This window comes from Lepisosteus platostomus, chromosome 10 (assembly GCF_059453375.1).
Source record: "Lepisosteus platostomus isolate fLepPlt1 chromosome 10, fLepPlt1.hap1, whole genome shotgun sequence".
NCBI lineage: Eukaryota > Metazoa > Chordata > Actinopteri > Semionotiformes > Lepisosteidae > Lepisosteus > Lepisosteus platostomus.
Window position 1 is genome coordinate 417,231 of NC_142620.1, and position 25,544 is coordinate 442,774.

The 25,544-nt window shown below is 38.1% G+C and overlaps 1 protein-coding gene across 2 annotated transcripts; it reads left to right on the forward strand.

Annotated features, from left to right (window-relative positions):
* The first annotated feature begins 407 nt into the window (after positions 1-407).
* Positions 408-23,292, forward strand: LOC148652980 (uncharacterized). 2 transcript variants are annotated; one of them, XM_088647381.1, is made up of 14 exons: positions 408-984; positions 8,647-8,753; positions 11,497-11,558; positions 12,924-13,019; positions 13,214-13,297; positions 13,448-13,540; positions 14,148-14,341; positions 16,127-16,320; positions 16,552-16,634; positions 16,984-18,420; positions 19,072-19,253; positions 19,748-19,838; positions 20,199-20,263; positions 21,691-23,292. In XM_088647381.1, exons 3-14 carry the CDS (start codon positions 11,538-11,540, stop codon positions 21,854-21,856), a joined length of 2,706 nt encoding a protein of 901 aa, XP_088503507.1. In that variant the 5' UTR covers positions 408-984; positions 8,647-8,753; positions 11,497-11,537; the 3' UTR covers positions 21,857-23,292. The 2 variants fall into 2 exon arrangements, with proteins under 2 accessions (XP_088503507.1, XP_088503506.1); XM_088647380.1 differs by lacking the exon at positions 8,647-8,753.
* The last annotated feature ends 2,252 nt before the right edge of the window (positions 23,293-25,544 follow it).

Below are 25,544 nucleotides of genomic sequence, written 5' to 3' on the forward strand. Positions count from 1 at the left end.
AACTGATAGAGACATACCCCAAGCGACTTGCAGCTGTAATCGCAGCAAAAGGTGGCTCTACAAAGTATTAACGCAAGGGGGCCGAATAATTTTGCACGCCCCACTTTTCATTTTTTTATTAGTTAAAAAAGTTTCAAAAATCCAATAGATTTCGTTCCACTTCACAATTGTGTCCCACTTGTTGGTGATTCTTCACATAAAATAAAAAATTTATATCTTTATGTTTGAAGCCTGAAATGTGGCAAAAGGTTGAAAAGTTCAAGGGGGCCGAATACTTTCGCAAGGCACTGTAGATATTAGGTTTCAAACGGGACTTCTGTGGTTGGTCAAAAGACCTTTTATCACAGGTCTTGAGAATCATGAATTAGCATCGCTTGCACACGCCCTGGGATAGAGATAGTTAAAACATCCTGAAGCTGAAGTGACAAATCTCGGCGTTTTGCATGTGGAAGTAGTGCCAAATGCACGCAAATGGAACCCATCACTATACTGAACCCAGGATCTCGCCCTTCCCCGCCTCTGCAGTTTCTGGATAATGATCGCCAACCTCCTTCACTCCTCGTTACTGTATCGGTAAGGTGGCTGTTAAATGGGCGTGTGCTGGCTTTTCCTATAAATATTAACCAGGTGCCCTTTCTTCCTCTTCCCTCTCAATCTGCCTCTCCCCCGGTGAGCCTGTTGTGCCTGCTGGCTGCGTCACAGGGAAAACTCAACTTCACGATCACAATGCACAGCAACAGTCCAGCCTCTCCACCAGGAAAGCGCTGAGGAGATTGCTTTTCTCTCTCGTCTGTGCCTTTCAACCCGTACTACAGCTACTAAGGAAACTGCAAAGGTTTTAGGAGAAAGTGTGCCGGTTCAACGCGAGTTTCGACATCGCAACTTTTAAAGGGGTCTAAATGGCAGGACACGAATGGGACGACTGGTTTGAACGCGAGGAGCTGATCGGACAGATCAGCGACATCAGAGTGCAGAATCTGCAAGGTAAGGCGCGAGCTGCCTGCCATGTGGACGGAGGGGCTGCTGCTATTATGTTTCGTTCATGTCCATTAACTGTGTATCCAGGCTCTTTGGTGGATGGGGGCACAGAAAGTTCAACCTCCCGTTACTCCCCTACTCTGATTCTTGAATAACAAGAAGTTTAAGGTCTTCGTGAAGACGTAACGCGTAAACACGGTGGTGGTCTAGATTATTAGACTTGTTTCGTTAATGGTCGGAAAATTAAAGTAAAAAATGAGCCCGTATTCAGCATTCAGGTGATTGGCGAATGAGTGCCTCTTCCTTCAGAATATTACAGGTTTTGAGAGGAGGTGATTTATCCCGTTTGCAGACGACGAGCATCCATGGTACAGAAGAAATATTTAAGAGGACTGATTGCAAATATTTTCCTAAATCTCTCATACAAAATGCAACATACAAATAATGTTCTAGCGACCTAGGATATGAGGCAATATGTAAGTTATGACAGTCCTCATTAATAACGCGGCGTTGCAAATTACAGCTGCCATGGTCATGGCTTAAAAATACAAATTAATTATCTATGCTTGTTTCAGACTGAAAAGATGAGAGCTCGCTTGGGCTAATAAAAGCTAGGAGCAACAGGTAATTCTCTTGATCATGTTTTGAGTTTTTGCATCAGTCGAGACGAACTGCGGTACTGGAAACTTAGATTTGACAGAACAAGTATTATGACAGAATACAGAGCAAGACGTAACCAAACACTGTATTTTTTTGGAATTCAGAGTGCTTCACTGGTATGACCAAGGACACAAAGTGTTGCCAAAACAAATAACAATGAATAATAGTTCCTTTTTGTGACATGTTTACAATAAACAAAAAAATTGGATAGCTGTAGCTACTGTGTGTAATATGTGTGGGTTCAGTCAAGTAGAATGGAAGTAAAGGTGTTTTTCATTAGTGCTTGTTGCAATATCCAAAACAATTGTAACAATTGTTGTTGACATATGTATGGCAGGCACAGTGTTACAAAATATTAAGTTTGTGGTTTTGAAAAAAATGTTTCAATAGAAAGTCTGTTGAAGTAATTACTGAAATGTAGGATTAAACACATGAATTTACCATGATAGTAAGTATTGAAGTGTAAGTGAAGGTAACAGCTACCAGTGCCTCAATGAAATATGGCAATAAACTATAATCAGACCACTGAGAAAAAGAGATTTAGGTTCCATATAAATGCTGCCATAAGCTATGTATTTCTTTCTGGTACTTGTACCTTGACTTGTGGCAGATATGTGCACTGAGCCCTACTGTAGAAAACAGGTCTCTGCAGGCCTAAAGAAAAATGCATCACCTTATCAGTGAAGCAATAATACATACCCTTCGGTATTAGACACAGCAACTTCATTCCCATAAATTCCCACGCGTTTCATGCTCTTGAAAAGGACAAAGATAGGTGAAAGTTAGGTTGCACTCTTCCTGATTCTGCAGAATTATCACTTTGTGCCAGTTTAGGTTTTTATTAAAATTTCTTTCTATCAAATATCCTTTAATTAAAACTTCCATTCCACTGGCAGTGTAACTTAATGTTTGACTACATTTTTAATCTGGAAAAATGACCCATAAAAAAAGGCTTATTTTCTTTGTTATATAAGCCATTCAATCATGCATTTCAAATGCAGAAGTTTGTGTGAGGACTTGATTCAGGTACTGGGGACTTTTTCAGAATCGGCACCAACAGCAAGTCCTGCCTGAGCGCACAGGTGGAAGTTAAGGCAAATGAGGTTTAGGACAATTCAGAGCAGCAAATGGAGACACTACTTTACACACAGGGTTGTGGGAGCCTGGAATCAGCTTTCTAGCCACATGGTTGAAGGTGTTGCTGTATGACCCTTTGAGAAAATACCTTTAAATACCTAACTTTGTAGATCATAAACCTACTGGCAACCAAATGAGTGAGACAGGCCAGATACCCTCCTCCTGTTCTTATACACTAATTCTAATGATACAAATCCTGAGGCAGTACTACAAATGCTGTGTAGGAAAGATAAAGAAGCACAGTGCGTGCAGATCTGTCTACTAGCAGGTTGGCTGCCATTTTCTGCTGCGTAGTCGGAGTTTGCAGAAACCTGAAATGTGCTAGACTGGATCCTCTCTGTTTAAAACTAAAAAGATTCAGATAGGACATGTCTTCAAGCCCAGGAATGTGTCTGATCTGTCTTCTCAGGACTGATTCCAGAGCAGCAATATTTTTTTTCCCCAACATTGCCACTATAACTGAACATAAGTGAGACCTAACTAGTGCATAGTACAATTTTAACATACATTCCATTAATTTAAAATCCACTTTTAACTTTATATACATTTAGTTTTCCATTTTTGCTTCCCTACATTGTCTAGATTAGAAGATGGAAACAGAGTTTCTACGAGGTCAATGTTTCCCATCTTTTGCTTCTTATTTGTTTTTGCTCTTTGCAATCTGCATGTGTCAATCTCCACTTATCCCCGTGTTTTGGCAATTTCTGTCTAGAATCTTTGAATCTCCTTCTAGTGTGTTAGTTAATACCTTCTGTTTTGATGTCATTTGTAAACTGGTCTGCAAAAGATCTGCTAATTACATCATCATAATTTGAATATTCACATTCCCTTATCCTTACTGATTTTTTTTCTACCTGATAACCAGTTCTTACTCCAGACACATACAGTACATCTGAATGAATGCTTACCACCTGCAATTTGACGGTTAATCTTTCTTAGAAACCTTATCAAAAGCCTGAAAACCTTTTTTTACAGTTTTAAGTTGTGTATTCAGTAATCTTGCGTTTGTCACCACTATTCTCTCTTACACTTCAGTGATTCTAATTCCATCATAGTTGCATGCTACTGCTGCAGTTTCCATCTCTTGTATTTTGTTCCTAATACTAAGAATTGTCTACGACTTATCTGCCCTTTCAGACACTGCCAGACAGCTTCATGTAATGTGTGTCTGTTGCCTGAGAACAGAAACTCAGAGTGTGATTAGGCTGCCGGTTCAAAGGGAAAACATGGACCAGAACTAACAATATTTACACAGCACTTGGACAAGTAAGGCTACAAGATCTTCAAGTTAAAGGACGTCAGTGTTAGGATTGTTTGTAGTGTGATATATGTTGGACTGGCTAACAATGGCTTCTGTCCAGTTAACTAGTTCTTACAAACAAAAAATCTAGTATTGTGTATCACAGGGCCTTTTAAGAATGTGTGGATTGAGAAACCAAGCACTGTAAGCTGCTCCAGTGTGTTTGGAGGTACTGTTCATTTTCTCCTAGTTGACTGTGTGCCAGTAACACGGAACAATGAGCAAGTGTGGCCCTGCCTTTCAGCTCAAACTCTCCACTGTTTATGTTCCTTTGCCAAATGTGCTTATTCAGGAAGTTGCTTTATAATTTTTTTTAATAAAAGCAGAAATGTATTATAATTTTTAATAAGCTACAATTTCTCTGTGACTGTATTTTTTTGTCTTTTTATTTGTCTATCCTTCATTCATTCACTCCGGAGCTCATGTATGGGTAGCGTAACAATATTCTATAATATTACAGTGTAAGAACAAGTAGGATTTGTAATAGAGAGAAGGCATGTACAGAGTATATTTTCTGAAAATAAAGTAACATTTTCTGATTTTTATATTATATATATTTTATTTACATTTTTTATAGATATTTATATTTGATAAATTATAAAACATATTTGATATTTTTATAGATATTTTGATATTTGAGCAGCCTTTCTCAGTGGAGTTTCACATTATTAACAAGAATGTTTTCAGAGAAAGCACAAAGAAACCCTATATTTCAGTTTGGAGTCACAACTACTTAGCAATTCCAGCATCAATCTGCAATGATTTGCATGACTCCTACTTCTTTGCGTAGGACTAACCTTTCTTTAGATCATTTGTGCCTACGTCGGTCAATGTGGAAGTAACAGATGGTAGGGTTATTTTACGAGTTAGGTTGTTGGTAGTGTTTGATTTTTAATTTCCACTTTAAAAATACTGCCATGCAGAGAATCTTAGTTTCCTGAGGTTGTGGAAAGCCCACCTTCCTTCTCTGATACCCATTTCTTAATAATGGTCCTGTGGATAAAACATCAATATAGGTTTAAAAGCTCAGCCATCTAATTTGTCTCAGTAGGTTCTACACATGTAGTTGTGCTGCATTCAGTCACGAGCTCTCTGCTCTGAGATTGTCCATTATGAGACATTATGCAGACAGTGATGTACCTGGAGTGTGAGATGTGTGCTGCTACTGGAAACAAGCTTTGTAAAGAGTGCACTTCAATTTGCAAGGATTGTAGTTGTTATGATGCTCTTCATTTTTTAAACCTATTTGTTGATGTATACATGTATGTACACAACATGATTTGAAGGAGGCATGTTCAGCTGACAGTCCCAGTGTAGGTCAGTTTCACCTACGAGCTGGGAAGAGTGCAGGAAGAAGCCTGAGTGGATTATGCAAACAAAATGTCTTCTGTGAGAGTATTTATAATCACCATCAAGAGAGAACATTTCATTTAAACAAAGTGGCCATTAGACCAGATGTTAAAACACATGACTAAATTTCTGTGAGAATATACCTATAACTTTGATTTTTTAAATTAGATGATCTTTTTGACACTTTCTTTTAGAAGGTTGACAGGTAAGTACAAATAGAATTTAAAGGAAAATTTTGCTTGCATTTTTAATGAAAAGAAATCACAGCAGCAAAATTATCTTGTATGGTAATGCATTAAAATTCTGAACTTTATCAATTTCAAATGCAGAAGGGTTGTTGACATTCTGGGTTAGTAGGGCAGCCTCAGAGCAAATTCCAGAAAATTGGGTAAAGTACATTTTAATTTAAAATGTATTTTCCTTCAGAGTAAAGCATGTTTTAAAGGAGCATTGTAATTGTTAACTGCTGGGGAGATTTTAGCTCTAGTGAAAAAAGCACAAATTAATCCGCCCCCAACAAATTAAATTTATGCAGCTATTTGATGATGGAATACTACAGCCCTCTCTTTCTGCACTAGAACTGTGTTTCTACAGAAACAGTTGGACAGCACTTAGTGTAGTCCGTATAGTACCCAATTCCTGGAAGTGTCATGATCAGTTTTTAAAGTTTTTGTCTATGCACTGGTAGGAACATTTATGAGGATATTCTATGCATAGAAATATCCATGACATGATGGGGTCACTGCAATGGACTGGTGTCCAGGGTGTATGCTGCTAGCTGGGAGAGGCTCCGGGTGCCCCGCGACCCTGAAATGGTTGAAGCGGTTAGAAAATGGATGGATTAAGGAACCTATATAATATATACAAATGCATACAAGTAAACTGCAAAAATCCTCGTACTTGAAGAAACCATTTAATAGTAAAAAAGGCACTCGCTTTATTGAAGACATGGAGCTGCCTATCATGCATTGCTTGTACCGGCAAAAACTAAAAATAGGCTGTGGTTTAATAGTGATGGCAGGGAACCCTGCCATCACTACTCATTGACTAGATTGTACACTACATTTACGCTCCCTTCTCAATTACATATGCAGCATGTCACTCCTGAAAGCTGAATATGATTTGTTTTCTGAGGCTCTGTGCCTTGGAGTAACCTTGATCTGTTACCTGTTTCTTGACTAGAATTGTGCTGCTGTTTATGTAGAAAAATCTTTACCTCTGTTCTTAGTCATTTATTAAACCTGCAAACCCATCCTGGTGTTTGTTCACGTTGGATGTGGAAATGAAGTATGCAGTACTGCTGCTGTGGTGGAGCTGCATTGATAATGTTTTTATTTGTGTTCACTGGCAGAGACACTGGAGTTGCAGTTTTGTGAAATACTGCAAACAATTTACTCCCTCCCTTACTCTCTCATTTATTAACTTACACACTGTCAATATGCCATTACATCTGTAGTAACTGTAAATAGTTAAATGCCATCAATACTTATGAGATTTGAGTGCCTCTTTGTCGCCTGTAGTACCATTTCCATTTTGTGATTCAATAAAAAAACAAAATACAAATATAATTTTGTCACAATTTTTTATACTAAATACTGCCTTCCTCTATGTTCATAAATATTATTTAAATCACTGTCTTTCATTTTTATTTTTTAGTGAACAAAAGTGATGTACCCAAAATAATTTAGAGTGAAGAGATTTTAGTCTGTGTTTTTACTTATGGTGTACAGTTATTTGGAGGCCGGTGTATATGATCCATGTACTTGATCTGGGTCCATTACAGTGTGCTCTAAATTTCAGCAGTAGGTGGGACTTGGTATTACAATGACCTAACCTATAAAGGAGTTACTCAGAAAAGGGTTTCATTTGGTTTCTATGGTATTTGTAGTTTGATAATTATTAGTAGATGAACAGCATGTCTGTTAGTTTGAGTAATTGTTTTTTTTTTTCTCTTTTTGAATGTTAAGTTAATCATCCCAGTCTCTTCAGAAATAGTTTAAATTGTTTTGGAAGACTTTAATAATTCTCAGAATGACAGTACTACACAGTCTTTCCTGCTCTGAAAGCATAAGTGGGTAATTTAATAGTTTCAGTGTTGGGTTCATTCAGTAAACTCATTATGTGGTGAAACATGAGGGCAAACAAACTGTACGTAGTTTAATGATTTACAGGTCTGCACCCATCTCAGATGGCTAACCTATTAGATTCTTAAAGTAATGTTAAAGACAAAAAGGCTGTGCTAACAATTTGCAAGTTTTTCTTGCAAATAATTGGTTGAGCTTTTAACTTTGTTCTTTCCTTTTAAATTGATTTACTTTTATTCTAAATTATTGGAAACCAAAGGTAATATTCTGTGCTCTGGAAAGTGATATTTTCATAATTTAGTAATAACTACAATGTTGTTGTGACCTTGCCTGTAATGCACTAATTTGATGTTATTTTTTTATTTGCTATGATGGTGTTTTAAATTTTTGTCCTTCTTTCTTTCTTTCTTTAAAATTTTCCTTCTAATGAAAATTATCTCCATAGAAATCTGTTTCTATGGCAATTGATATTCTTCCAATAGTTTGGAATTTGCCTCTTTTAGGTTTTCAGTAGGTAATAAATCCAAAGATCTTGTAGATACTACAAATTATTCTAAACTCCAACAAATGTTTTTAAAAAATTACCTCCTGTTCATGGTTTCAAGCACAAGTAGTTTCTGCTTGTGTTGTGTCATCTGGTTTGTGTTTCGCTGTTTCTGAAGAAGTCCATTGTGTTGACTTTATCAGGAGGGTTTCGAATACTGAACTGACATTCGCAGAAGTAAGGCCTCAATCTTTACCTTTTCTGCATTTTTTTTATTTTGAGCTCAAATTCTTGGCAAGAGAAGACCTTGTCTTGGCAGTTGTGTGGTTTCAGCTTTGTACAGATATAGCCAAAACATATTTGCCAGATATAGGCAAAACGAATCATGGCTAGTTAACTGGGGAGTTGTCATAGGGTATTTGTATGTAGAAAATGTTTAACTTTCTGTCCATTTATATAACAAGTGCAGACTTCTCTGCAGTTCTCCACTAGCTTTGAGTGTACCCTGATTCTGAGCAATCTTGGGGGATGTTTTTGCCATAATGACTGAGTCATCTCAATTCAGAAATTAGGCAACAGTTTGTTGCTGTGAAAACAGCCAGCAGTTTCATGTTTGTAAGGGCCTGTTGCTTCTGTTTTGCATTTCGTTCCAGGACAAGTAGCTCATATAATTTCCCACAAGTTAGCAAATAAAAAGACGACACTCTTGTAAAACTGGAGCAGCTGTTCAATTGGAATAGATCTGGTACAAAGCATGGAGGTATTTTATTTATTTGATACTTCTGAAAAAGCAAAAATGTTTGTTGATAATATGGGAAACAGCACTTTTAAATATTAAAGTAATTTTTTCCAGTGCTGATAACCCCTGGTTTGGTCCTGCCTGGAATATTTCTGCTTCGGGGCAGGTCACTTTCTTCTGCAGGCTTTGCTGCTCTTTGCATGTCAAGCAAATAAATATCACATGACAGGCATCCAGCCTCTCGGCAGCTGACTCCTGAAACAACCTATCAAAAACAATGATTCAGACCAAACAGGAAAAAATGAAAATGATGATAACTCTTGACTCACGATTCTTGTTAACATGTATTTTGAACAATTATAGCTTTTACTTGAGAATTCCACCATGAAAAGATTCTTTCAGATATTTTTTATCCTAATGGCCTTGTGTGTTGGAAATCCAATGGAGCTAAACAGGGCACAAAGATCGCTAAAACAGGCAATTGATTAGAATTTGTATTCTGTTAAGTGACCGTTAAGTGTCATTTAGCTTTTTTGCTTTTCTATTGAACAGTCAGGGGTTCTGCTATGTCTATTCATTTTATGAATGCTTGATGGATAAACTGTTTGTAGGGTCACATCTCAGATTATTTAACAAAAGCTGCCTGTTTGGCTGAACTGTGCTCAATGTTTGTGTTGAATGCAATTCAGCATGTCAGGCTTGTTGGTAGCCTCTACCTTCTGTTGTAGGAAAATTAAACCACTTTGTACAGGCAGTCCTTTTTTAAAATTCAAATGGCCTTTATTATTGACTTGTAATTTTTTTTAATGACTCTTCAGTGGTCTATTAGATAATGCCAACAAGCAATCAATGTTATTGATCTGTATCTGATAACTCAGATACAAACATCATTTAGCATAGGATCCCCACATTCTATATTAAACTATTGTTAGAGGACAGACCAAGAGGCTTGCAATGTGCATAAAGAAGCTGCAGGCCTGAAGCCAGAGCCACTGTGACAGGTCCAGCAAGAGGTTTGTGGAGCCATCGTTAAATTTCTGTTCTGTTCAGGAACACATATTGTTGCTGAGCTGATGTGCAAATGGAATGGTCAGTTATTTATGTTGTACCAACTCAATTTTTAATAGCCAGTTATGTAATGTTCACAGGGAAGAACGAGGATGTGGAGGAAGATCGCTCCAGCTGCCCAATATTTTTTTTTACAAATACAGTGTATAACATTTCCTTTGCATGGCCTTTGCACAGTATGATTTGTAACAGTGGAATGCAGTGTTTGTATAAGGTTAGGTATTACACAATGATAGAAATCTTGTTCCCTGATGAAACAAAATAAAGGATATATGAAATGTTAAAAAATAATGGCTTTAAATAAAACAAACTCTCCCAGGGGCATAAACAAATTCTGCCTTCGCTTTCTGCTCTTAACAAACTCATTAGGCCAGAGTATTGCCTCATCATACAAGAGTGCTTAAAAGGGTCCCACTGCACGGGCTAGTCTCTTTGTTTCTCTGTGGCCACTCGTATCATGTGTTTCTTTGCTGAAAAAAAGTATTCTCATTAAGTAGACTTATCCCTTATGGCAGCTAAAAGCCCTTTGGTGTAGTGTGGCTCTTTATCTGTAGAAGAGGTGAAATGTAATAGGATTGAATAAATGGCACAGGGGAGTATAGAGTGAATTATAAAAAATTGAAAAGGATTGTCATGAGTGCTTCCTTGACAAGGTTCTTACTTTTTTTTTGCTGTGGATATCAGCATTTATTGTATTGTATTTCTACATTTCTACTGTACTGTGTTGATTGTGCCTGGTTGCTGTAGCACTTGAGTTTCCTGCATGGGATTAATAAAGTACCTACTGTACCTACCTAGTCAGTGTTTCTCATCTGACACTCCTACACACAGCGCTGAGTCTGATCATCGTCCACCTCCATCTCTTATACCAGCAGCCTGATTTGTAGAAGAGATAACATCAGATCTCCCAGTAACAGTGCAGCTTCTCCTGACACTCCAGTCTGTGCCAGCATCTGAACAACAATATTTCTCTCGCCAGCCTGGATGCCACATGTCATTGAGAATGAACATCTTTGGGATGAATTTGGATGTCAGCTGTAAGACTGTATGATACACTGCCAAAAAGACACAAGGAACTGAAGGCACTATCTGTGTGGGAATAGAACAGCATAATCTCACCTCAGTCAGTGAGGTGGTGCTTGTGTGGCCTGTTTTGCTCTGAATGAGGGTCTCGCATTGCCCCCATTTCAGAAACAAGCGGACTTTGTCCCTGAGAGGAGTCCCACTAAAGCTGACTTGCTGCTGATTGAACATTAGCCAAGTTAAACAAAAATCAGCGACCTCTAAATGTAATTGCAGGCAATTTTATTCATTGTTTAATACATTACAATGCCTTCGCCATCGTCGCAAATATAATGCATATTATTATACCTGGTGGGTGAATGTGCAGACTCTACCATTGTACATCTGAGTGGTTGGAGTGGCTGTGAATGCTAATTAGGATTAAGGAAAGTGCTGGTTTCTGTGAAGCCTTGACTGTAACTCGTATGTGCTGTATGCTTTAATTGGTGTTTGTGCACCAGCCGCTTTCCTAGCTACTCCATTGAAATATTTTATTGTTCTAACTGTGCATCGCTGCTGAAGGCTAAGCTTGGTCAATGGTAAGAGGGGGTTACTGTTGTTCATAACATGTCAGTAGATTGGTTCATAATACCATGCATTATTCAGCACTTTACATTTTATTTTTTTCTTACAGTTGAAAGAGAAGTTGTTCAGAAGAGAACATTTACTAGGTGGATGAATTTGCATTTAGAGAAGGTGACTATCAGACTCTTATAAAGGAAATTGTTCAACATTTTAAATACAAGAGTGAAAGTGATGCACACCTCAGTTTGAATAACCCCAACTCTGTTACAAAATAAGTCATAAATAACTACAGCACCTGAATCAGTCAGAATTGTTGGAAATCAATAAAAATTAATAGATATATTTGTTTCATGAGCAACTATTATATGTTATGCCCTGAATAAGTTTCAATTTAGAGACTGCCTATTGCAATAGCACCTATTTAGAAGGGAAAATAGTTTTGCTGTTAATGAAAATATCAGTTACTTCTGTTTCATATTAAGCGCAGTTTAATGGTGCATGTCAGAGATACATTTTATATTTTTTAACGTTTAGGAATGCACAGCTATAATTACAGATTTCACTTTGTTTTTTTATTCTATTTTGAATCCAAGTAAAAGGGAAAATAGTGTTTATAGAAGTTTTTTTAAAGGGCAACATTTATTTTCCTCAAAACTGATCAAATATGCAGTTATGGATAGCAGATTGTAGCTTTTTAACTTACTGTAGATATTTGAATCTATCCTCTGTGCAATGTGCTATGTTTATTTCTTAAAATTTGTAACTATTTATTTCTTAGATTCAGGTTTTATTCTAAAGCAGCCAAAGAAACCGATAGTTCAAAATGACTTTGGACTAGTTAAAATTCAGACAGAACATGATTTGGGAATTTCTCCGTGGGTGAAATCAATAATCGATAAAACTATATGTAGGTGGTAATTACTTAAATGGAGCCTAATAATAAAATAGTCAATAATAAATGTATAAGTACTTTTACTTATTTTTAAAACTTTTTTTTTACATTTCAAATTTAATTGCTTTATAATATCGCCTTCTGTGTCGATCTGGTCATGTCCATAGGTCCTGTGACTGAATACACTAAGAGCAGATATGATTTGACGCAGATGTCGGTTAAACTAGGGAATTGGATTAGTTTTTACTAGATTATTAAAGACAGCTTTTAAAAGTAAATAGTTTGTTACTTTTCTCAAATTGATAATAGGATTACACATAATTAGCAATTAACATTCAGTAAACATCTAGTGCTTAGTTTTTTTCATTAATTGCTTTCAGTTTTAGAACTTAGAAATTCTATTCTGGATCAAGGTTTTTCTTGATCCAGACCTGAATGATGCTAGTCTTAATGAGTACAGCAATTTGCATTTAAAAATTGACTTGATAAGAATTGTTCACACTAAAAAGCTCTAAATCCTTCTATGATTAAAACTGAGCAGGACAGCAGAACACCTCGTATTTTTATCTTCTCTTTAAAGTTTTTATACAATGGCTAAAGAACTTTAACGACTAACTCTAATTAAACTAATTTACTTATAACAGTGCAAACCACCATTGGAAGTGAGCGATTTATTTACAGACATTCAGGATGGGCGGATCTTGATGGCTCTTTTAGAAGAACTCTCGGGCTGTAAATTGGTGAGCTCCCGCATATTTTGTTACTGTTATACTTTAATACATGTTTATTTGCAGTATCTTTCTTTAATGGTTAGGTTTTAAATTAAGTTAAGCATACTTAATGTCTATATAATTCAGTCCTTTGTTAACTTATAGTACTGTTATTCTAAATGTTAGTTCACCACCAATTTTTAATAGCTTCTTATGTCTTCCAGCTTCATGGATTTAAACCATCAACACATCGCATATTCAGGCTGAACAATATAGCAAAGGTCTTGACTTTCTTGGAGGAAAGAAATGTAAGCATTCTAAACTTCAATTCAGGTGCAGTTAAAGTCTTCTATGAGCTTTCCACTTATATACAGTATATACTGTATACACTGAGAACTGGATTATAATCATCTACTACTCTTGTTTTGCAATAATTTGCTTATTTCTATGAAATTCAGGTGAAGTTGGTCAGCATTGATGCTGCTGATATTGCAGATGGCAATTCTTCCATTGTCCTTGGACTGATATGGAACATAATTCTGTTTTTCCAGGTAAAATATTTACATAACCTCAGTAGCTCTTGCTGCCATTAGTTATTTTCTGCATCCAGTCTTGTCTGCAGGATACATTCTCCTTCAGATGAGAGAAAAAATAAATCTTTGTTGCCCTCAGTTAGTGTGAGTTTGAACTACAGTGTAGAACTTTCTTGGGCTTATGTGCTGAAAGATTCAAATGTGTTTAAAAAAAACAGAACCTACAGAAGTAGCAGAGAAATACAATCCAGCATGATTCCAATCTGGATGTGAGCCGCTTTGTCCCTGCTGGGATGTGGTCCTTGTGGCACTGTTGCGAAAGAGGTTTTCACTAAAACAGGCCATTTGATGTGAAAATGAAACCAGTGGATGAATGAACAAGACCACAAAAATACTCTGCATAGGTCCACATATAATTTGAATTGTGAGCCTATTTTTGTTTCAATTTTGTTGCATTAATGATCCCATATCTTTATGAATGGCCATTCAACAATAATTATGTCTTTTAAAACTCGCTATTAAACCCACAATACAGGAGAGTAAAACAAAGATGGTCCAGTGAGCAAAGCCTGTTCCGGAGACTTGATCATCTAACACACAGTACCTTTGTCTCCTACTTTTACAGATCAAAGAACTAACAGGAAATATCAAGAACAGGTTTCCTTCCTCCTCTAGCCTGTCCTCTCTGCCCAACAGCACTGATTCAGACACCTCACACCTCAGCACGCCCTGTGAGGAGCAGCGCCTGCCCAAGACCCCGAAGGACCATGGGAGAGCTATCAAAACACTCCTGCACTGGGTGCAGCGACGGACACGGAAGTAAGATGCCTGGTGTGCCTGCTGTAGCTGCAGGAGCTCAATCTGTTGTGCATCAGGGTATGAAAGCACGCTTGGAAAAGTGCACTGGGGTATTTCCATTGTGAAAGCACAGTGCCTTAAAGCCTTTGGGAAGTTATGGCTAATAATGCAAAACTACAAAATAAATATGTTTGAGAAACGGCCAGCAGCCATATCACACTTCAACTCACAACAGGCAACCCACTGAAGCTAAGCAGGTGTGAGCCTGGTCAGTACCTGGATGGGAGACCTCCTGGGAAAAACTAAGGTTGCTGCTTTAAGAGGTGTTAGTGGGGCCAGCAGGGGCCGCTCACCCTGCAGTCCATGTGGGTTCTAATGCCCCAGTATAGTGACGGGGACACTATACTGTAAACAGGTGCCGTACTTTGAATGAGATGTAAAAGCGAGGTCCTGACTCTCTGTGGTTATTAAAAATCCCAGGGTGTTTCTCGAAAAGAGTAGGGGTGTAACCCTGGCGTCCATTGGCCCTTACCAATCATGGCTTCCTAATAATCCCCTAATAAGTATGAATTGGCTTAATTACTCTGCTCTCCTCCCCACTGAGAGCTGATGTGTGGTGAGCGTTCTGGCGCACTATGGCTGCCGTCGCATCATCCAGGTGGATGCTGCACAATTGGTGGTGGTGGAGGGGAGTCCCCGATACCTGTAAAGCGCTTTGATTGGAGTGGCCAGAAAAGCGCTATATAAGTGTAAGCAATTATTATTATTAATTGATACAATACTACAATTCAAAACAATTTTTTTTATCTGGCAGAAACAGTAACGTTAAAATGAATGACTGTTTTCCTAGTTTCATGTCTTAATTAGGAGGTTCTGATTCCTAGTGGATGACTCTTAAGATATGCATGTACTGTACTATGCTTGTAATAATATTCAATATAATTGATGGCAACACCCTGGTACTTCAGTTATATCACTACAAGACTTTACATTTGCTTAAAATATAATGGTGTGAACATACGAAACATGGTTTATTTAAGGTCCTTAGTTAACAAGAACTGCAATTTAAAGATGAAAGTTTGAAATTTAGTGTGTTTTGCTTTGCTAACTGTGAAACAGCTGTCAATTCTGTCAGTATGTGGGCCACAAAAACAAAAAGTGGTAGTTAATTCCTCTCTCAAAAGGCAGTTGAAACACAATGTTTGGGCTGTAGAGCCTCTTCAGGCATGTGGAAGAGAGAGCAAAAATATGTGCAAAGAAAATTTGGTCTCCTCCTGCCTGTTTCTGACTTTCCTCTATGGCTATGAAGAGGCCAAATACCTTCTCATTTCAGTGTGTAATTATCCAGCCTTTTGCTTTTGCATTTTCATTTTCTTTGAAAAACACACTAAACTACTGAGAATTATATATTTTTTTGTTTTAGTGTATGTCAATATTTTAATAAATTAATTTTCTAGAGAACAATAATTCATTAAAGCACAAGAAATTAAAAAGCTAAATCCTTAGTTAGTCACACCGCATGAGCCAAACTGTTAAAAACTGTGAGTTTTAGAACTTGTAATTGAATTCTGGACAAGAACAGAAAGAGCACATGGAAACTAATCTGTTTTAAGTGTGCTCCTTTATTTAGGCCAGATGTATGAAATAGGGAAACCTTCCAAATTATTTTGATGATACAGAATCATTTTGCAATTAATATGCTCCTCTTTTAGATGTCTTGCGGTTCATCTTTAAAGCCTGCTGTACTGATCTTTTCATCAGACGTTTGTAGCTGCTGTAGAGTTCCACTGATCTTGTCTTTGCTAGGTATGGTGTGGCTGTTCAGGACTTTGGAAAGAGCTGGACAAGTGGCCTTGCCTTTCTTGCCATTATCAAGGCAATTGACCCCAGCTTGGTGGACATGAGGAGAGCTCTGGAGAAGTCTCAGAGACAGAACGTTGAAGATGCCTTCAGAATAGCACACTACAGCCTGGGCATTCCCAGACTACTGGACCCAGAAGGTGAAACTGCACAATTATGCTGCAGCCTGAACTATTATACAACATGCTGTTGAACATTATTGTGGGATTTTGAAATTATTTTATTGTATTTTTTTACATTTTTTGAAAAAACTTGTTATAGATATCTCTCTTACTTGATATGTTTTTGATTTAAAAAAACACAAGGCAGATTTATCATGGAAGTTATTCATTAAACAGCATGTAAAAAAAAACTTTTGTCTTTCTTTACAGATGTTACAGTTAATTCACCAGATGAACAGTCCATTATGACATATGTCTCTCAGTTCCTTGAACATTTTCCAGAGCATGAAGATGTGAGTAATCCTGACTATAACAGACAAATTTAAGGAAGAGTATAGACAATATACTTAAAGTCTTTAACCTTTTGTACATAAACTTTTGCTTTAAATTTCATAATGATTGAGAAAAATACCATAATTGTAGTTTCACATAAAAGATAATTAATTGTTTGGAAATTTACTATAAACATTATAGTAAAGAGCAGTTTTATTTTTTCTGCCATCCACAATATTTCTTGTTAAAGCTTTTAAACTGTTTCTTTGCAAATGGTTTCAATTCGACATGTCTGAGTGTCTTCTTGTCAAAGGCATAATGTGATTTTTTTTAAAAATAATTTTAAAAATGTATTTATTCTTTTCACAGGAGGAGGTTTCTGAATTGGTTGAAATATCGGTTTCCGCTGCAACAGACAGCTCTGCGCTGAAGGAAGAGAGAATAAATGGAGTCAAGAGTGGGAAGCGCTCCTGTGTCGCGAGAACTGATTGGGTCCAGCTCCCACCAAAGATATTCATCTCCTCTGCATCAGATGATCCAGAACACACATCTCCCGACAGAGGTGGGCACTGTCAGCCCTGGGCCCACGGAGACGACTCCTCGGAGTCCACCTCCAGCTCCGCAGTATCTGCCGGGAATGGAAAACTGCCCCTGGAGCTGTGCTCTGAGATGTCCTTCCTAGTGTCCAGCTCGAGCTCCCCGCAACCCTCCTTCGTGGACTCAGTGCTTGACTCTCCGGACTCGCTGAGTGAGATTGCGAGTGAGTCCATGCCGCTGGATGGAGAAGGACAGTCTTCCGACAGCAGAAGCAGCAGCTCCCTCAATGAAAGCGATCCTCCTTTTGATCCCAATGGCAAGTGCTCCCCTGAGAAGTCAATAAAAACTGTAAAGAAAGATTACATCCAGGGCACGGAAACTCCACTAGAAGACAATGCTGCAGAAGACAACATTTTTTCTGACCTTTTTATCGATGAAGGCACTTTCTCACAAAGTTCTGTGGATAGCTTTCACATGAAATCCAAGCTTCTGTCTGAGGAAGAAGATGCATACAGATACATCTTGGATTTGAATGATGCTGAAAATGCAAGTCAGTCAGAGTGCTGTAGTGGTCAAGAGGAGATTAGCACACCCAGTGAAGCCCAGGACAGACTGGAGACTGCGCTAAAGCAGAATTGCCTGTTGCATCACAGTTTAGAGGAGATAGTCCCCTCATTTATGGCTTCGTCCAGCGCTGACTTGTGTGGGAATACTGTCCCTTCAGAGCAGGACAAAGAAAGGAATCAGGAAGGGCTGAAACTAGATGCATGCACCAGACCTGAAACTCAATGCACCACCCAGCTGCTTTGCATCAATGAACCTGGTGAAATGAATGGAAGTGTGGTATATAATGCTAGACAAAATAGTATTTTACCTGTGGACATGGTGTACTACCCTTGCTATGAAGAAGCCGTATCAAATGTTTCTGGAGCATTTTCAAAGCCGGTCACTGAAAGAAAGCAGCTTCTATCTGGTCCATCTTTAGGTTCTGACAGTCCTCCAGCACAGTCCGATCACCATAGAAACACAGAAGCCTGCACAGGGAATCACCCAGACTTGCTAGAAACAGAACTTCATGCTGATCTGGAGCACCTTAACAGAGTCACAGAAAGGACTTGTCATGGGTCCATGACTGCACAGCAAGACAGGGGGACAGAGGACCACTGTGAGTATGTGGTCAGTACTGACGGGGAAGCATCCACAGACAGGCTGTCAGACTCTAACAGAGATTGTCTTGCAGAGCAAAGCCAAGGCTCCAGTCAGTATCAGGTATGCAGAGATTTGGAATTAAGTATATATTATTATTGAAATAGGGAATAGGATTACATGTTGTTAATGTGCTGCATCTTGTTTTAAAGATTTGTCTGACTTTTTATTCAAAAATGATTTATTATTAATCAGCTACCTGTTAAGCTCACTTATTTAGGGGAATATTCAAAGGATGAATGTATTGTAATAAATGAGTAACAGATGCCTTAGTTTACTTAGTTAAGTTAAATATTTTTAAATGTATCTTTGAATTTTTACACATTTTCATTCATATGTATCTTTCCTTTAGTGGGGAACAAGACTGGTATTATATGGAAGTTGTATTCTCTTAAGCAGGCTGTTATAAAACTAGAAGGGTTGTACTATTTATTTAATAATACTGTATGAATTCCTGACTATCACCAACTAACCTTTTATACTGCTGAAATGTACTGAAAGTGGTGGTAAAGCTTTTTGGTAGCTAATAATTCATCACAACATGCATTGTAAATTTAAACTGATGTTCCTGAAGCTTCAGTGTTGAGGTATGTCAGTTCGATTATGTAGCCTGTGTGACACCTGTGCTGTTTCCCTTCTTTACCTAACTTAATGTCCTTCCCCTCTGGCTGAGTCCTTGCAGGCTGTGATTGCTCTCTCTTTATTCCTGGCCAGGATGCAGGAGAACAGATTGAGAATAAAATGCCAGGAGGTGTGGATTGTGATAAGAAGGAGCAACAGAAAGAGGACTTCTGGGATTTAGAAGATGTAGAGTCAGATGTGTCTGAGAGCAGCTGTGAATTTATTACTGCCACAAAAGGACATATTGCTGCTGGAGAAAGCACAGACTTACCGAGGTACCACAGTTATCTGATGTAACACATAGTATTCTCCTACATGGTATAAATAAGAAATGTTGTCTCACTGGTGATTGATGAATATAAAGATAAGGTAATATTTAAATATATTAGCTGTGCCTTAAAATGACATTTAGTTATTAAGATACTTTGAACTTAATGGTCTACTTGGAACTGAAAATTTGGTCTGTGCCACACGAGCTCATGGCCTTAATCTGCAGTATCCTGGTCAAAAGGAAGGAGTGTGCATGCTGGACACACCAGCAGGTGTTACTCTACTGCTCTGCGCCTTTGGCTCATGCGGTGTGACAGCTGCTGCGGTCTGTTGATATTCATGTCAGGGATTTTACCGGAATCAGTCACAGTCAACAGGATACTTTTTTTAGCCTTTTGTCAAAAGCAGCATTTGCTCCCATTCCCCCCTTCAGTAAAAATGAAAGAGTAGTTCAGTAAAGTGGTGGAAAACATTAAATACATTCATTCTCTCTGAGCAGCACAGCGGCACCGTGTGATGATTCACTGAGAGAAAGCCACCTTTCTCACATGCTGTACCTGAGGAAGCTTGATGACAGTGAGGACATTAAGGTAAGTTAATAAGAAACCCAGCCGTAAAGAAAGAATTCAGTCATTTTAAAATATCTCCCTATAATGTGCAATTTAAGCAATGTGTGATGAAGAAACCTTTAACTTTTTTGGAAGATTTTACTTCTCCATTAGCTAAATGTAGAGATGCATGTAGAAATTAGTTTTTTAGAAAGGTTCACCATTTCATTGGCTTGTGTGGAGATTAAATCTAGAACATATTGCAGTTGTTTTATCTACCTCTACAGTTTCAGACTTGGAAAAACTCGACACATCTGTGCCAAGTTGTCTCCATTTAACACGAAGCATGCAAAGGTATGACAACAGGAAATGAACAAGTGTTTTTTTTTATCTTATTAACAGGAGACAAGCATGAAGATCAAGGCAAAAGGGTATGAGACGATTCAGACAGTTAGTTCTGATATCAGGTATTTTATATGAAGACGCCTAAACATTGTACTGTAATTCTGCCCACATGTGTTGATCATTATATACTGTATCACATCACCTCACTTTATTAGCCACTTACAATTGTCTTGCATTAGGAATTCATCTTCTCGCATACCCCAGGTTGCTCTCCATGAGACACAGACACACAGACAGGGAGAGAAGCTTGGGGTCAGAGCGCAGGGTCAGCCATTGTACAGCGCCCCTGGAGCAGTTGGGGTAAAGGGCCTTGCTCAGGGGCCTAACAGAGAAGATTTCCTCTGGCGGCCACGGGATTTGAACTGGCAACCTTCCAGCCACTGGCACAGATCCTTAGCCACAGAACCACTGCTCCGCCTGTTGTAGACTGTTGCTGAAACAAATACTAAAAATCATTAGACAAATATTACAATTACATCGTGATTATTGATTGATTTATGATTATTTTAAGGCTTTTCACATAATTTATACATTTTATTAAATATTTCATCTTACTTTAAATTATTAACTTATCTAGATGCCACCTTAATGTTCAGATCCAGAAGTGCAAAATGGCTGCTGTATTAATTAATCAGTCAATCTTTTATTTGCTTTAATTGCCTTTGCAATAGTTTGTCACAGAGCGCTTTACACATTAACAATATAACATGCGGGTCTATGACACTTTCATTCAAATACTCAGTTTTACAGGCTTGGTCATGCATGGAACTAGTTTGGAGTACAAAACAAATTGGACCTTGAAGGATATAGTAAGAAGATGAACAGTTTATCTGTATCTTTTTCCAACAGTAGAGGCTAGAAAGGTCGAGTCAGTCACAGTTAAGGATTAAGGCAAAGCTAGAGAGCACAGGGTTCACCAAAGAAGCCTAAGAGGCTGGTTGTGCCCCTTGTAGTGGGAGCACAGAAAGACAGTCTTCCAGCAGCACGCAGTGTCATGTAGCAGGTCAGAATGAATACAGAATGACACAATAGGCTCTGTGGTATTAACAGTTCAGAGAGTCTCAACAAATCCAGTACTCTTAACTCGGTAAGTGAATTCTGCAATTCTGTATTGAAAAATGTGACTCGTACACTTACAGGTGTCCTGGATCTGGAAGTAGCTCTTAGAGCCTGAAGAAATCATCGTTACTCACCTAGTGCTCACATTCAGTGAGCCTTTTGTTCTGTTCCACAAGCTTTCTGTGTGTGTTAATATTGTACACTCATCAAATGAGATATTACCAGGTGTTGTCTGCTTTCGTTTTTTCCCATGACAACCACTTGTAAGTTAAAGTTCTCACCGTGCTGCTGGAGGATCTCGGATACAGAGGTCTGCACTGCCTCATGGTGTTGCAATCACCATGCTTGAGTCAGAGGCTCATCACCTCCTTCATCACAGGGTGAATGAACCCCTGGACATTGCCTGAATGGCAGCTCTCTTATCTTGCAGAGAGGAGTACAGCGGTTCAGAGAGCTCGCCAGAGACGCCTGTCAGCTCTTCGGAGGACTGCATGCAGCTGCTGCTCTTCCTGTGGATCCTCCTCTATTGCCTTTTTCTCATCCCCCAGCTGGACCTTGAAGCTCTGCCACACGCTCTCCTTGCACTGAAGAAATGAGGAGCTCTGTTACATGTTACAGGCTTCACGGAAGGTCACAATCGACAGAGGACAATCAAGAGCACAGAATGTTAATCTACTCATGTTTGTACATATGCATTTTTGTTTTATTTTTACTTTATAACTTATTACTGACTTCGTAGCCCGACTGGAATCTGAAAGGACACTAGACTGCAAGGAGTCACTAGATGGTACAGTAACAGCGCTGCACACGGTTTACTGCGTTTAGAAAGTCTTTTATTCCAGTGTGCTGTAGTTTATAAATAATTATTATTGCTTGTAAAAGAGCCAGTCATTCTAAGTGGAAGGATGGTACAGTTTTTTTCACCAGTGGATATTGCAGCAGTAGTTTCGGTTTTGAAATATGCAAGGTGTTATGTCACCTTGTGCCACTTTAAAGCATTAGTCCATGGACTCCACATCAGTCTCTGTGTTCCTATACTTGTGCTGCTTACATTTTCTATAGACAGAAACTGCCAAAGATACAGTACAGTATTTAGAGTGGAGAAAGGCTGGGCCTCTTCTTTTGCTTTGCTTACAAAGTAAATACAGTCTTGGTCTGTGCATTCTTTTGCATTTTAAATTAGGCAAGCAAGTTTTAGTGTGAGAGAGTGTTTAATTTATAATTGCTTTATTGCCAAACATGAAGAAAATAATGGAACTTTTTGTGTCACAAATAATTTTACATAAAATGTAAATGTATAGAATGAATACTGTATTCATTTCTATTTTTATTGTTTCTTTGGTCATAAGGTTTATAAATTCTTGATTTCAGAATTCTTGGGATATTTAAAGATCTAAAAATGCACTTATTTACGTATAATTACATTGGTAATATTTAAAAAATAGTCAGGCTTTAAAATTGTTTTTGTACAATTTATATTAATGAGAATGGAACTACAGAACTTTAAAGGTTTTATAATGGATCATGTATTAATTGTATTTCTTTTGTTAAAGGATGTTAAAAGGTTTCAATATAGTGCTTTACAAGTAATCTGAAAAAAACTAAATTTTCATACGAATGAGTTCTAATTAAACTGTATAAAATGGTAGATTTTTTACTGTTACCCGAATGATTAATTTTTAAGCTATGGGTTTGTAGAGAAATTTACTTGTTTATAGTGAACATTATTATTATTTAGGTGTAAGTACTGTTTAGCTTTTGCATTATTCAGTAACCTGACTGTATTTTTACTGTCACTGTTATTACAATTTTAACACGTATATATAATTTTTTAAATATAAAAGTTGAGGTTTTATTGAAGTCAGACATTCACGTTATATGGTTTGTTTTACACATGTAATACAATCGGTCTAATTCCAAAAGGAGAGACCTAGTAATTGCAAATACCTGCATCATGCTTTTGTATAGGAAGTGACAGGCTGCTCCACTTGTATCACTCAAGTCAAGTGCAATAAATTATGTAAATGTCCTATGCCGAATGTAGTGTTTTTTATTTTTTGAGTTCAACATCATAATGTGATTCTTTCTGTGATTTTATGAGAAAGCATCTGATTCTTTGGACTCTCCTGGATATCGGTAATTATGAGACAATACTTAGTGCCATAATGGCTGTTAATTCTCCTCACGTCATATACACAGTGGAGTTCATTGTAATACAGCACACACACTGAAGGACAGGAAGCTGTGGTTTCATATGTTGCACGATTTTCTATGCCGAAGGATCCTCCAGGGGTGTAAATCGAAAACGTCACAGTGATTTTGCCAAATTATTTTTTAAATAACATGCCAATATCCTGATTCAAATTTGAAAGCTAAAAGGGAGATGTATAAAGTGTGGATTAATTATAATTAGTCACATAATTAATATAGTACATTCTAGTACAGTAGTATGTTAATATATTAACGTACAAAATTATTAGGAAAGTGACAATCTTTTCTAGCACAGACACAGATATTTTATTGATCAGATCAGTAGATTCATTATGCTGATTAATATTTGTCATCATCTTGGCTGATCAGCTCAGGGGGCTAGTAGCATGTGTGGCCTATGCTGGGAGCAATACAAGCTGCACATCTGATTCCATGCACACACAGCAAACAATGGCTAGTCAAAAGGCAGATTCAGGCCATCAAAGCTCTGTCATTGCCTAGTCGCCACCCTGAATACTTCCAGTCCACCCTCAGCTCATCCCTACTGTCCCAGCTCCGCCAGGCACAGAATGAGCAGAAACCTCTGATGTCATCCTCGTTATGTGACACCACACATTTTGATAGTGTAACTAAATTATTTCATAATGACAAAATTATAACAAAGTTATTTCCAAACTAGTACATCTTCTAACATACATTGCTGACTGAAAGTTGTCACTTTTAAGCAAATGTGAAGGCTTAAAACAAAATCGAACAAATTGCAATGTGGAATAAAGAAAAACCGTAATTTTTGTGTACAGTGGCATCTAGTGGATATACGCTGAGGCAAACGGGTAATACTTTATTTTACCCATAATTTTTCCAGTTTTTCTAACGGAAAATGTACGGTTTTTGATCTTCCGTCGCCAGTACTAGAAAATATGTAATTACTGTGGTCCCACTACGAAGGGAAATCAAAATGAAAACAGTCTGTCTTTAGTGCAGGCGTGAAATACATGAGATTTCCACTGCATACTATTGATCAGTTAAACAGAAGATTCAAGTTGGCGTGATTAATCTTCAGCACACTTACTGTCACAAAAGAAAACCATTTTGTGTCCAGTGATCTCAGGAAGAGAGTTGTAGTAGGTTTCCATCAGCAAACCACTGCTAACGAGCTCACTACACATCACCTGTCTCGGCTCCTTCAGCTCTGACGAGGAGGTGAAAGTCTGATGATAAATGCTTAATATATTGCCTAACACCGAGTACGTGGGCGTGTGAGATGTTTGTAAATGGTCATATTGGTGTGCTACTGTGACTAGGATGAGAACGTTATTGAGCTGTAACTAATCAAACGTCTCTTTAACTCATAGTTACGAATGCTGCAGGGTTTTTTATTGAGTTAAGTATGTATTCCTATTAATTTAACTTTATTCGTGATTCTGGAATAAATTCGTTTCTAACCCAACCACGGTTACAAATGAGAGGACATCCGACCGATCTGGAGCATGTGTTTTGATCAGAAACTAACTGATCCGAGTATTTCATCCAGCTATTTCTTTACAGAGCATCGTCCTCAGCACCATGGCAGATTAGCTTGTCCCACACACCCACAGCCCCGTGTGAAGTTCTCCTGTTCTCATTGTTGCTTCTGAAGAAGTCAACTGGGTTGATTTTGTCGGAGCCTTTGAGGATTGTGTTATACCTGAAGCTGGTCCCCTTGCTGTCTTCTCTGCTCAAGCCTAAAAGGTTAATTTTTCCAGCTTTGAGCTAAATGTGTATATGATTGCTCTTTCCGGCACTGATTCCGGGGCAGTTATATCTTTTTTTTCGTATTTTGGTGACCAGATATGTGCACAATATTCTAAACGAGGTGTTAGCTGTGTTACCGTCTAAAATTCTGACCTTCTAAATATGTTGAGCATATACAGTTTCTCCTCTTGGACTCTCCAAGTCCCAGTCCCTCCCTCGCATAGCCGACACACGTCACAGACGGGGCGTTCCCTAAGCACGGCAGACTCCCCGCCTCTCAGGCCGTATCCAATCACCGCGCACTCTCTGCTGAGACCACACCCGCTCGCCCCCTCGGCA

Bases quoted from the DNA above. Each gene is read 5' to 3' on its own strand.
- LOC148652980 (XM_088647380.1), top strand. From the start codon at position 900: ATGGCAGGACACGAATGGGACGACTGGTTTGAACGCGAGGAGCTGATC. The intron at 16,635-16,983 runs GTGAGTAATCCT...TTCTTTTCACAG, and splicing joins ATTTTCCAGAGCATGAAGAT to GAGGAGGTTTCTGAATTGGT. The intron at 19,254-19,747 runs GTACCACAGTTA...CTCTCTGAGCAG, and splicing joins GAAAGCACAGACTTACCGAG to CACAGCGGCACCGTGTGATG.